This window comes from Xyrauchen texanus, chromosome 49 (genome assembly GCF_025860055.1).
Source record: "Xyrauchen texanus isolate HMW12.3.18 chromosome 49, RBS_HiC_50CHRs, whole genome shotgun sequence".
Taxonomy (NCBI): Eukaryota; Metazoa; Chordata; class Actinopteri; order Cypriniformes; family Catostomidae; genus Xyrauchen; species Xyrauchen texanus.
In genome coordinates, this window is record NC_068324.1 from 17,139,931 (window position 1) to 17,154,465 (window position 14,535).

Below are 14,535 nucleotides of genomic sequence, written 5' to 3' on the forward strand. Positions count from 1 at the left end.
ACCTTTAATGAGTTGAACTGTTAAGGGGCGTTCATACTGACAGCAATTATATAGATGGAGGATGCCAAGCTAGTTGTCGCACTTGCATGAAACTGAACTCTGCTCAACTTTTTTGAATTTCCAATGGTAACACAATTTGCCTTCAATCACCAACTCTCATTACAAATTGTCGATTTCCAGTTTGACTTTTTTTCCGACCGAAATTGCAGTCAGAGTGAACGCCTCTTCATAGTTGGAATCTGTTAAACCAGGTGACAAATGTAGACAGTAAAACGTTCAAAGAGCATGATTATGCCAAGAATCCGTAATACGAAGTGTAAAGCAAGCAATGGGGTGGAGGCCAACCGAAATACCTGGATGAAGGTGGCCAGCAGCACGCAGCTCATTTCCTGTTGCAGGATGATCTTGTTCTGCAGGTTATTGTAGCAGGCGCAGATGAGTGAGGGGAAAAGCACTTTGATGAGTCGCGGGTGGCTGAAATACTGGAACGGCAGCTGACACAGTTTCTGCAGCACGCTGGGCTGCCGGCCAGACTGCACAATCACCTGGAACACACACAGTGACACACAAACACATAACCAGTGAGGCTAAAGCCACAGCCAGCTGTAAATCAACCCACCCCTCACGGCCCGTCCCACACGTAAATCTGCCACTAAAACAACACACAAACAGCCATTAAGAGGAGAAATAGAGGGCACTGCCTCCCAGCGCACAATTACACTCCATAAAACACAGACAGGGACACCTCAATCCACTTCTCTTGAGCACGTATTCTGGACACACGCAGGTTCAGATTTGCCCCAATTGACCAGTCAACGAAAGGACAGGAAGTTCTTGCGCAATCATAACCTTTGAGAATCTTCTACGCTATAATCAGGAGTCCCACACTGAATTTACGTTACTTTTCCAGTCATATGTGATTACTGGATAAGGATTTTGAAAAATTATTAGATTTAAGACAGACTTGCTAATGAATCCTACAGAGAGAATCTGAAGAATGATTCTCACAAATTGGAAATAACTGTTTGCAAGCTAGTTTAACTCTACAAAAGCAATATCTAGCTGGTTAAATATTTTAGTGCAGAGTATAACTAGAAAAGTGTAAAGTATATTTGTTACAGATATTTCCATGATTTTACAGGCCTAGAAAATTAATGTAATACCCCTGATATTCCCAGGTTTTCCCTGACTGTGAAAATCCTGTATAGGGATGTACAAAACCCATTTTCGTAATTGTCTGGTCTGTGAGTTGCCTGAAATACTAGTTGATAATTAGTCTTAGAGAGGCCCAGTATAATTAGGGTGATCGGATGCCATTCTTAGGGAGCGTTTACAATATGATGCATTCGAAAATGCCTAGAAGGGGCACAATGCAAAGAAACAGTATGCAGCATTCTCAAGACACAACGTTTTAAAAAGGTCTCTTTTTAAGTTTGTTAATTTAAACATAGGATGCATATGTGACTTAACCACCCTAAAATGCACATATAGTATGTGGGTTGAAAAAAACCCAGGTAAAATATAGATGCTTGTTCTTTATAAAACTACATATCATTTCAAAATAAACTATAGATTATTTTTAAGTAATTTATATTTTTAAATGGTTGACATATTTAATCCACTTCTGAAGAGTTTTTACACACACTGAAAATGAAGAAGTTTTAGGTGACCGTATAAAAAAGCCTGTATAACAGAAACATGGTCAATTTCCATGAAGTCAAGTGATGTAATTTTGATTGTCAAAACAGAGACTATTCAGAAGATATACCGCCAAGTGGTCTGACATACCTTGAAAAAGAGACAAGGTTGAAAGGATCCGGAAATACGTTTGGACTGCTTTAATTCCTTTATTTACATGGTCTATATTAATATGTAGCAATGTTTGTTGTTCAGAGTTGTACTGAAAAAATAAAGTTGTTGGTTCAAACACATTAAAATTTGGTACTGGAGCTATTAACACTGCCCTTGCCGTGAACGAGGCATCTAACCACATGTTTCTCAATTAGGGTTGTCCGTGTAATAAGTATAATGTCATGCCCTTTGAACATATGCATCGACTGACTGACAACTTGCTATACTTGCCTACTACAAGAACATAGTATATATTTAATTTCATTACATATGGAAAAAGAAAACAATCAATGCTTTACAAGTGTAATACCAGTGTTAAATGCATTGAATTGGTCAGAAATAAAGGGGTAACCATCGATAACAAGCTAAATTTCACAGACCAAATCTCAAAGACTGCAAGATCATGTATATTAACACACTACAATATCAGGAAAATAAGATCTTTCCTCTCTGAACATGCCACACAACTGCTTGTTCAGTCACTTGTCATAACTAGACTGGACTACTGTAACGCTCTCATTGCAGGTCTTCCTGCATGTGCAATTAGACCTCTGCAAATGATCCAGAATGCAGCAGCACGTCTGGTTTTTAATGAACCAAAGAGAGCACATGTTACACCACTCTTTGTCTCTCTCCACTGGCTGCCGGTTGATGCACATATTACATTCAAGGCTCGGATGCTGGTATACAAAACAGTCACTGGGTCTGCTCCAGCATACCTAAAATTATTTATGCAGATCTACACTCCTACCAGAAGTCTGCGGTCGGCTAAGGAATGTCGCCTTATAGTACCAACACAAAGAGGCACCAAAACACTTTCCAACTTAATCCATGAAGCTGACTCACTCTCTGTCTTAATATCATATATATTATATATATATATATAAAAAAATTATAAAATAAAAAAAAATATTGGTGCACTTAAATCTGTTTTGAATGCTCTTCTGATGCTAGTAAAACTTAGTATACATTTGCACTTTTCGTACAAATGTCTCCTTAAGATTATACGCTTATATTTTCCTCTTTTGTAAATCGCTTTGGATAAAAGCGTCCGCCAAATGAATAAATGTAAATGGAATTGAATTCCATAGTAAACACATATGGGTCATATACAACCAATATATGCATTGTAGGGGTATTGATGCAAACTGTCTAAATGTAAAAATAGTCAGTTCACATGGTAAAACCCACATATGCATTTTAGGGTTAACACAGCGTCTCAACTCAATGGTCATCGATGCTCAAAAACAAGCGTTAGGCGCAATGCAACACAATGGACAAAGACGTTCATCTGAATGTGTATGGCTGTAGCACCGGTAGGGTACAATGTGGCTAAAGGCTCTCCCAAAACAACAAATAGCATCAAAACCTACCACAGCACTTTGCTAAACACCTGTTTGTCACTATTAATTGCTGAATATTCCTGATCCATGAGATCATAATTTGATCTAATATTTAATCATTTCTAAAAACAAAATTGCAAAACGAAGTAGTTAATAAATGTCCTGGAGATTATAACATTTATTTTGAGACAAAATACTTATTTGTCATTTTCAATTTTTTTTAAGGGGCTTATTTAAAAAACAATATTTGGGGTAAAAAGCCCGCCGGTTGCAGTAGTTAAAAGCCCCTATTTAACACATTGTTTTAATTAAGTGGGGGGAATAGATTTGATATGAAGAATGTTCAAAGTGGGCTCACACTGACTGGAGATGAATTTATAAATGAAATGTTTAAGTTGTAATGAAATCCTAAATGTGATTGAATCTTCAGCATTATCTAAAAGCATCTTGCTATCTCAAAAGCAATTGCATAAGTTGACAAATTGTGCTGCATAACTATTGCCCCCGTATCTTCACTATATAAATATAACCCTCCTGGGGCCTTTTACCCCAGGTCGCCACCTTTTTTAAAAAAAAATGAATTTTGTTCAAAACAACCTTCTGTTGTTACATTTTGTGACCACAAAAAAGTAAATTTTCCTTAAGGTGTGCCTTTAGCCTTTAGAGTGGTTTTACCATGCAAATTGTCTGACAGCTAATGGGTTGTTTAAAATCTAGTAGGTCATTGTGACCCATCACTATTAAGATCCTTAACATGCTAAAATGCAAACCATGTGAGTTGAACCCTGTGTTAAAACATTCAAACAGGAACTGTCCCACTTTAATAAACAAAGTAGTACCCATAATGGAGTTTGTACAGTACCAAACGCCCACTCCCCTTTTCCATTTATCACAGCTGTCAATCACACCATCAAAGTGGCCCACCCCTTATTAAAACCAAATCACCTGGTCTGATTAAACAGTGCATGGGATGGGAAGAAGAGGGCATAGCCCCTAAATGCTACAAGCGTCCGACTGGGAGGTTTGAAAGAGGTTGCCAGGAAGGGAACCAAAGAGCTAGAAGGTCACCATAGTAAATCCTGACAAGAGGGATTTGCGAAGAAAGAGAGAGAGAGGGAGCGTTTAGCAGTCCCTATTTCAGGTACACACATCCATCCATTGCTGGTCGGCCCCACATGCAAGCCATAAAGGAGGGGGGACATTCCCTGGGAACAGGGTGGCATAAATTACCAGGATTTACAAGATTTTAAAAATACTCTTAACAATAGTCTTTCCAATGCATTCTTCGCTTTAATAATACCCTTCAGGGGCTTAAGAGCATGACAAACGGCGATAACTCAATTCTTTCATTATTTAACAGGAGAAGCTCCTCAAAACGCAGTTCTACAGCAGCGTTCAAAGGCTTTAAGTCCACGTCACTCTGTGTTAGGAAGTGTTTAAAGATGCCTCAACGAAACGACTAAAACAAACCACCGTGGAGCCCTTTAATGGTAGTCAGAGCTGGAGTACAGACTGGTCTTAAATAATTAGACTGTTGACCAAACAGCATGATTCAGAAGCTTTTCACATGGTTTTATTAATGTTCTTCCTCTGGAATGTATAGAACATAGAGGATTTCCATGGTAGCATGACCAAATGAAGAAATGGTTTTAAAAGCTCTGGTTGTTTTCAGCGTAGGTGCTGTGTAGTGTCAGAACGAAAGGTCTTTCTTTCGGCAAAGCACAGAGAGTACAGAATCAATCTCGCCCACCAGTTCTGGACAATATTAAGGAGTGGTAGAGATACTGCTGAATTTCTAACCATTCATAAGACTGTTAAAAATCACTGTGCTGCAGACAAGCCGAATACCTTTTTACCTCAATAGCCCATGGCACCTTGCCTCCTAAACCTGGGTATTAAATGATTTAGACATCAAAAGCAAAGCTTATTAAGCCAACAGTGTGTGGTCATGTGAATGCCTTAAACTGTTTTCCTTTATCAGAGGTTAGGTCATAAACAGTTTAAGCATAAACTGATCGGCAAACATAGGTTTTCGCCCATTAGCTTGGTTTCGCTCTGCATGTAATCACCTTTTCTGCCGTTCTTACTGAAACCTTAGTACAGTTTGCATGAGTGAGAAGAACACATCCTGTAATAGGGTCCAAACTTGTTCAGTAAGTAAATAACAAGTGCTTGCGGTTGGGGCAGGGGAAAGTAACCACTGTTGCAAACGGATTGCTCACAACCAGCTGTCTCCTCAAAAAAATAATGTTTACAACAGCAGATTTAGTTGCCTTCTCCTGGACACGTACATCTGCTGAATACGGCATGCGATGCACAAGTGTCGTTCAATCTGAGGTGCATAATGGCACAAAATTAATAAAAAACTAAGATACAGCAATGTTGTGTTCTCCTTTATGTGCACTGTGTGCATTTGTGATGACGGCAGTTGTATAGAAATGTGCCGGGGTTCAACAGGATCATAACTGAGTCTGAAACCAGACCAACACTGCGGGGGGCGCCGGGAACAAGCACACTATAATTAGGACCACAACAAACTTGCAGAGTGTGAAAATCACCTTAGTCCGATTATATGTAATATAGCCAAGTCGATGTGAAATCTTAAGATTTGACTTCCAATGACAAAAACAATGTAGGGTAGGACTTTGGAATTACGTTACGTTGACACTTAATTGAAAATGTATTTTCAATGACGCATTTTAATAGCGGCTTTTCATTGTCCATGGAAACAGATTCAATCATGAAACAAAAGTAGAACGAATTCCTCAACAAATTGTTCATAAATACATTGTGTAAACTGCCACATTGAACTGAAAGTGGAACTTTATGCAAGAAAGATTTCCCGAACGATTTACATGTAAATTGATTCTGATTGTTTCACGAGGCCCAACGTGAAAGGGCTTTTTGAGTGTGTCTGTATCAGTTCATGGGGGTTGCAGTATCGTCGATATTCCCCCAACAAATCACGTGTCCATCTCATAATACTTCAGCACACAGTGCTTCATCTTCACACGCCTAAACAAAGTGTCCCCCCTCAAGTGTCCACAGAGGGGAGACGTACAGCGCTGAGGGAGCAGAGGTTACCTCCGGCCCCAACCCAGGCAGTAAACTGTCCCACCTCCCCTTGGCTGGGAGTAATGGCCCTGCTCCCAAACAGGCCCCAAACTTGGATTAGGACCTTAGCCAAGTCCTCCTGTACCAGTGCCTGCAGAGGTATTCATTCAGTCATTGACATCATAAAAGCAACGGCAGGCATTTGAACTTGCGGTTCCGAACCGCCCTCCCCCGCTTTAACACAGATGGCTATAAAGAAAGGAAGAGACAAGGTCTAGTGTGGTCTTAAGTACAGCACTAGTGTTTTCAAACAGGGCCACACTTTTACGGGCGGCCCGTTACATATCTCCTGGCCTGTCAACTGAACACAATGGGAGCATAAAGTTAACGCAGCAAAACGCAAACATACACACTCCAAGCTACTTAAGGTGAAGAAAAAAGAGACCTGTGGGCCAGGAGTTTGTTCTTTGATGAACAATTGATAATAGGGCAGAGGATAGACGAATGCAGACAGTAAAATGGATGGACGCTAGGATGTGCAGAACCACTGCGATAAAAGGAGCATTTATAAAAACAGATTGCCATAAACATGGTTGTTTCAATATTGTATCAGACTTGAGAGCTGAATGTAATTCCAAAAGTTTTTTTTTTTTTCTTTCTTTTTGCACTATGGGATGAATAGGTGGTGCCATTTTACATTGTTTTGGTACATAGTTACTGGTTTGATTGCAACTACCCCTCCCCCAGTAGTCTTTTTTTCCTCATTGTACTTTGGGGTCTGAACCCCAGTATGTTTGCATTATCTATATGAACACCACCACGAGTATTAGGGGCACCCATTTACCATTATGGCCCTTTGGATTTACCACCAAATCTTCGGCACAGATTGACACTTATGTTTGTCTGCAGATGCATTGTAAAGAATGCAAGCTGCTCTCTGTGGGCAAGTTACTCAGACTGAAGTAGCTATGAAAAATGCATTATGTCAGACCCATTCTGTAGTGGGTAATACTTGTGGCATGCAGGAGCTGTTGGTTCACAGGGACTCCGGTTCGAGTCTGGCTAGGGCCACGTCCTGACTTCATCTCACCTTTCCAGTCTCTCTCTGTCCTATTATATAAAGTCTAAAAAGCCCTTTAAAAAATTATTAAAATGTATAATAGAAAATCGAATGATGCAAATCATGTCGCCAATTGCAACTGACTTCCGGTATTTAGGAACTGACTTCCGGTATAACAGCAGATTTTACATGAACCAACTGTCCAAGCAGTCTCAGCTGCGGTTTGCTCTTGCACACCGGATTAAGAAAAAACATTTTCACACCAACCAACCAATCAAATATAACCTTGACATCAAATAGACTCAGGTCTGCACCAAAAACTCTAGTGTGAACGCTCTCTTAAATATAAACAGGAGGAGGTCACCTTGTGAATGCCAAGACACCTAAAAAAAATTCTTCCTTGTGCCTTGGAAGTGTCCGCTCTTAAAAAACAACTTTAAATCTAAGGTTCTGCCTTAAAAATGAACCAAACCAAGAGGATGAGAGAATGTTTGCTCCTCCGATACGACAGGAGGTCTGCCTACATTCTAGGTTGCAAAGAGAGCACTCTCAAGTGGAAGTTATGGCTGTAAGGCCTTATCTGAACAATGCCTACCGCCCCCTTTTAACCGTCCATCCAGTTTACACCCATGTACCAGTTGACGGCAACTGGTACATGGGTGTAAACATAAAATTAATAAAATTAAGATCTGTTGGTTTTCAAAACAGACGTTTCTTTCTCATGAAAACGCCGTAAAACTGGCCCTGCTCACTAGTGTATTGGCAACAGATCACTGAATTATTGCTGTTAGCTGAATAAATCAAATGTCATCTTCAATCCTGGGAAAGATAATCTTCAGTTCTCGAGAAGCCGATCTGACCTGGATCATGCTCAAACACAGCATTAGACGTAAATGGGCCTCTAAACTCTGAAAGATTTATGGGCAAACAAACAAAATGAAGAGACAAAGAAACGGGGGAAATTCTGACACAATGCAAGAGTATGTTAAACCTGAATTCACCTTTCAGGAGGGGCGTAAATCTTCCTCATTGCCTTCACTCACAGCTGTCTGTCCGCTATTGTTTATGAACCCAACTGCGCAAGATCGGAATCATACATGTTTGTTAAATTCCCAAATTACAAGACCTTGGTGGTCTGGTCCAGGCAAGCTGATACAAAGGGTTGGGTTATCACTGCGGTAATGGACTGTTGAAGGAAGCTTTTCAACGTCAGTTTAAGTCGGATTAGAAGGCCAGAAATGACACTGGGGTTTGAGGGCATGGGAGATAGCCTTGCTAGGAAAACGTGTACACGTGGTGTGATAGGTGTAAAGGAGGAAAAAAAAGAAAGGGAGTGAGAAGATAAGATGAGTGAGTGCAGTGGATTGGCTCAATCTGGCTCTTTTGGAGGAGATGGGGTTACATGGGTTGTTAGCCTTCACTCTGCTAAGAGCATTTGCTAAAACAGTAAATGTATATGGATAATAAAAACAGATATTCATTAGCCCCTGTGAGTTATACATGAGGAAGTTTGATGACTTTCCAGACATAAAACAAAATGTTGCCATGAATTTACGAAAACTCTTGCTTCTGTGGCATCCCAGCTGAAAAATACAAGCTTTAACCAGCCTAAACTTGTTTTCTGGTTAAATATGGTCTAGCTGGTTTCCCAGCCTGACCAAGATGATCTTCAGCTGATCTAGCTGGTCTGTTTTAGGGGTTGACTGATATATCGGTCAACTAACACATCAGGTTTACCGAAATATCATGCTGATAGTTGCTATTCATAATTACAGGTGATTTCCATAACTATAGGTTATCAGGAAAAAAAAATTCTTTATAACTAGTTGCCGCATCGGAGAACTGCATGTTTGTCGACAAGGTGGAGTGGATGCTAACGTAAGCTATTTTAATGGTTAGAACAATGTTAAAAATTAAGGATGGAAGCTGCTCACTTTTTGTAACAATTAAACATTTAAAAAAGAAACAAAATCATATATGATTCATGCAGATCCAAAGAGTTTTGATTTTCGTGATTTAAGTTTAGGATGGATCCAATTTTTCACTGTAACGTCATAAATAAATTAAGTGCTCTAAAAAGGTTTTGTTGTTCAGTAGAGATTTACATTAATCATAATTTCATGTTAATGTTGATTTTGACTGATGCGATCCCAAGAGAAAAAAATAAATAAAAATCATAATAATAATACTGGATTACCAGACCATGACAAACGATTGCTGATTATCTACTATTTACGAATGAGGATCTACTGTTTATGAATTACTGCTCATAAAGTATTTATTAGCTTATACAACAATGTTTACTTCTTAGTGTTTACATTGTATTACATTGTAGATGATTGTAAGAGTGCATGCTTTGTTTCCCTTATGTGTTTGTGTGAGATAGGAGCACAGACATTTTAAAATCAGAGTCCCTGGTGAATTGTGGGCTTGTTCATAGATAAAAGTCTCATATAATGCACCCAACCTTATCATTTCTTTTCTGGTAATTATTGGGATTTCAGTTGCAAAATAAACTGCATCTGGGATTTAATTCATTATGGACTCAAACCAGCTCGGCCAGGCTAGGAACGAAACCCATCTTTAAGCTAGTTTTAGCAGTTATAACTTAACTTTTTCACCCTCAAGGGCAACTCGATGTTTATTTCTCAAATCTAGTGTTATCTACTATTATTTCAAGAACCCTTATTATGTTTCCTACAACAGTAGCCTAAAACAGTGCCTAAATTGGTGAACATTAACCAGTACAGCCACACAGCCAACGTGACGTCAGCCAGAAAAGGTGTCAAAGGCAAGTTTTACAAACACAATTTATTTTCCTTTGGAAATGTTTTTTTGCACTAATGAATCATGCACAATAAGTCCAGAAACATTTATTAAGGAAGTTAATGGGCTCAATTCTGATTTCACATAGACATGAATTTTTCTTCGACATTGCCCATCCATCAAAAAAAGTTATGCACCCCTTGGGAACAAACACACTTCATATCAGCTATGACTGTGCAAATCTCACCTTCTAAATGGCCCTGTGGGTGAGAGGGTCTGAATAATATCCGTGTGGAAAGAAATCTTTACCAGAAGTTTTTCCAGCCTTTATGAGCTGTATTATTTCTCAGACACACACATCTAAACACAGGCTGGCGTGCCAGCACCGAATCAGAGCACGACATTGCGAGACAGGTCGAGGTCAGCGCCGCCTTTGTCTTCTGCCAGTGCTTACATTAGTCTGACACAGTCAAATATTCCCGCTCCAGTCTCCATTTATCCTGTATGGAGGACCGTTTGGATATTTACCAGGGCCCCTGCCACTGGCGAGTATCCCACTGGAGTGGGGCGGGGCAAGAGTACCAAGTTCTTCGCTGATGTTTATGCGATTTGATTCAGAATAAATGTGTTTAAGTGCTTTTGGTGACTAGTTGTTGTTCCTACGGGCATATATTTAGTTGATGGGAAAAATAACAAGGTAAAGAAAACTACTCAGTGTTTGCTTTTGAAATTAAAATAATAATAAATATTCATACAATATCCTCCAAGAATCTGTACTCTGATTAACACAAAAACATAACATATGTGATCAAATACATTATAGTGAACATATGAAGTAAACAGTTTTGAAACATCTCGAGACTAAAATTGCATGTTCCTACGTACCTTTTTAAATGTGTGTCAAGGAGGTCAGATCTGTGGCCTGACAGTTCAGCACACTTGGTTTAGGGCTTCAGAACTACTCATTTTTATTGGCTGACCAGTTCTCCACAAAAGCAGTTGACTAGTTGGTAGATAAATGTAAATGACAATATGCCATGCAACATCAAAGTGTTTTTTGCTGTTTATGTTCAAGTTCATTTTGGGGAAGTCAGTTCCACTGAAGTCCACACAGGTGTACTTGTAGACTAACCATTGCGGAAGTTTATCACATTAACTATGGCTAGATTCACTAACTAACATTCAGAAAGTGTCCAAATGTTTTTTAGGGCCACTGTCAATTCATCACTTCAAGTTGCAATGATTGCACAAAAGAGTTACATGCATCTAATAAATTGATCACACACTTTATAATTTAAATGACTGACACCAGCAAGTATAAGGCCAAATGAGTCATGACTGAGAAGATTCACTGTTTTTCCAACTCTCTTCCAGTGCACCTGCCTTTATCGGTGCTGTTCTTTTTTTAATAATAAATCCTTATGTGCAGCCAAACAGTGGAATAAAAAGGCAGCTTGTGTCCTGGAAGGAAGTCACAAGTTTAAAGACTTTAACAGCCTGGCCTTTTTCAAATTAGCAAAGTGGGCTGGGAAGATATGAATATGCAAGAGGTGTTATTCCCAGCTCGCTTGTCGTTTAAGTTCCCCATGTGAGCACAAAACCCAATCATCCGTCAACCTCCCCCCTCCCACCCCCACAACCCTAATTCAATCATCAACCATCATTCAATTATCCAATATAATATGCAAATCAAACCAACAATGGCCAACAAATGCTAATTACCCACATCAAAATAATTAAATTGGATGGCAGAAGCACAGAAGGACTAAACCGCCATAAAAATAGAGGCTGCTTCTTTAATTAAGAGCAAAAATGTTTTAAATTAGAAGCCAATAAATTGCAAGGATTCTGGCCCTTTCCTCCCCATCCCCCAAGGAGACATTAAGGCTGTTTTGCACCAGTGTGATTACTGTTAATGGAAAAAAAAAATATTTTGGTTAATTGAAATAAAACTTAAAGCTAACAGATTGGTAAAACTGAAACTAAAGCAAAATGACCACAAATTATTTTAAGTTCTTGATACACAACATATTAGAAAATCTGAAACCTTTAAAACTAGATAGCGATAACAATGGATGACCCTGAGAAATGTAACAGTGTTATTAATCATATTTACTCCAAAAAAGACATTTTAAGATTTATTATTTTTCAATATTCAATTTCATAAAAACAAAATTAAGTGATGTAATCTTGAAAAAATAAAAATATATATATATATATATATATATATATATATATATATATATATATATATATATATATATATATATATATATATATATATATATTAAAGTTTTATTAACTTAATTTTGTTAAATATTACACAATTCAAAATCTTAAAATTTGGCTAAAGTATTATCTTGTGTGTGTAAATACACAAACTAAAACTAAACTGCAACTAGAAAACAATAAAAAATAACCCTAAATCTAACAGTCATAAAATGACAACTAAATGTATTATACAAATTGAAAAGTAGAAAAAATTTCCAAACATTTAATAACCCTATTTCACAATTGGTTCATTTGCTTGATCTGAACAAATGTTCTATTCTACCATCAAAAAAAAAACAAACAGGTTTTTTCTCTCTCAGCAGGGGACAATAGAGATTCATTTTTGCACATTTAGGCTGGACTGCTTTCATGCCAACTGCAAACTGAGCCAAAGTTCACATGAACTGTGGCACAGACCACCTTTTCAAGCTGTCTTGGGTGCAGTTTACTTGTGCAATGGAGTTCAAAAGACTTTTCACTTAAACAAACCAAACTCTGACATAAAATGGACTCTGATGTCAAAAGCTGTGAAGGCCACCTAAAGCTGAAGAATGCTTCGGTTGTCCATTCGCCACAACGCAATTTCATTCAAAGCAGGGTTTGCGTGAACTATGCGTGTGCAGCCCACTTGTGTAAGTCATAATGGTAGGTGTAAAAAAAATTAAGCAAATCCTAAGCTAAAGATATTATGGACCCTGCGTGAGGCATGCATAACTAAAATCTGATCAAGTGTGTCATAGTCACACCTGCAATATAGTCGACGGGTTCCAGGTAAACAGAGCATGCAATGAATATCAGACTTCCACTTTTTCATGCCAGGCTGATCTGTGATCTGTACCCCCAGGTTCGATGGGCCCCCTTCCCCCTCCACCTGGCCTGAACAAAGGCCAACTGCCAGGCCGTGGATAACAATGGCTTTTCCTCAGAGGCAGAAGATGACATAGAGGAGAGCCAACAGAGGTGGCAAAGTCACTGCATTATTCAACAGGCTCCTTTTGTTGCTATTGTGTCGGTTGTTTGTAAGGAGAAAAGTACACCTGCTCTTGAACAAATGATGACCAAACCGTATACTCACCTCTATGATGAAGGGAAACTTATCCTTTTGCAATTCTTAAAAAAAAGCCTGAAATATTGTATGAAGCACTACTAAAGAAATTCACAATTTATATTTTGTCTACAAAACGAATTTCAAGCATTCATCATAAGCCTGTAGATAAAAGCGTCATCGAGATCAGTCCAGTTTGTCCAAACTTTTCACTGATGTGCAGTGCATCCGGAAAGTATTTACAGCGCTTCACTTTTTCCACATTACAGCCTTATTCCAAAATGGATTATTTTCCTCAAAATTCTACAAACAATACCCCATAATGACAATGTGAAAGAAGTTTGTTTGAAATCTTTGCAAATTTATTAAAAATAAAAAAGCGGGGAAAATAAAAAAATCACATGTACATATGTTTTCACTCTCTGGAACTTGTACATAGGTACAAATTCTGTGACACATTTATGGTAAATGGTCTACACTTATATAGAGCTTTTTTAACCTTAACAATTTTCAAAGCGCTTTACACTGCACCTAATTCACCCATTCACGCACCATTGGAGGCAGAGCTGCCAGGCAAGGCACTAGCCTGCCATTGGGAGCAACTTGGGGTTCTATGTCTTGCCCAAGTACACTTCAGCATGTGGAGTCATGTGGGATGGGAATTGAACCGCCAACCCTATGATTAGTGGCCAACCTGCTCTAACACATGAGCCACAGCCGCCCCCATTTAAAATGGATAATTACATAATCATGATGCATTTTTGCATATTCATAAGACAAATATGTGTTGATGTGTGTGTATATGACATAAGAGCAATAAAGAAGGTAAATCGCACCTGATTGTCTGGATGGTTGACAGTGAAGTATCCCACACATATGATGAGCTCATGGAGTAGCTCCTCAGAGCTATGTTGAGAGCAGTACCACAGCAGAGAGCTCACAATGTGTCTGAAGGCCAGAGATAGCCCCTCCGCTCCAAGAACAGTCTGGACAAAACATATACAGTAGAGGTTATTATCTTAGATCAAAACCTGTCCAGAGAAAGGGTCTGGGAATATCATCGAGTGCATACGTTGATGTATTTCTGGACATTACAGGGATGCAATAAGCCACGAAAGCACGCATTTATCACTGCAAAAATGAAA

The 14,535-nt window shown here is 38.7% G+C and overlaps 1 protein-coding gene across 3 annotated transcripts in view; it reads right to left on the reverse strand.

Annotated features, from left to right (window-relative positions):
* Positions 1 to 34: 34 nt before the first annotated feature.
* LOC127640187 (S phase cyclin A-associated protein in the endoplasmic reticulum-like) overlaps positions 35 to 14,535 on the reverse strand; it is a 161,765-nt gene continuing 147,264 nt past the window's right edge. For all 3 annotated transcript variants that reach the window (XM_052122615.1, XM_052122614.1, XM_052122616.1), the window contains 2 exons: positions 14,227 to 14,376; positions 35 to 545 (listed from right to left, as the gene is read on the reverse strand). In XM_052122615.1, coding sequence (XP_051978575.1) covers positions 243 to 545; positions 14,227 to 14,376 — 453 coding nt within the window. In that variant the 3' untranslated portion in view covers positions 35 to 242. The remainder of the gene's footprint in view (positions 546 to 14,226; positions 14,377 to 14,535) is intronic.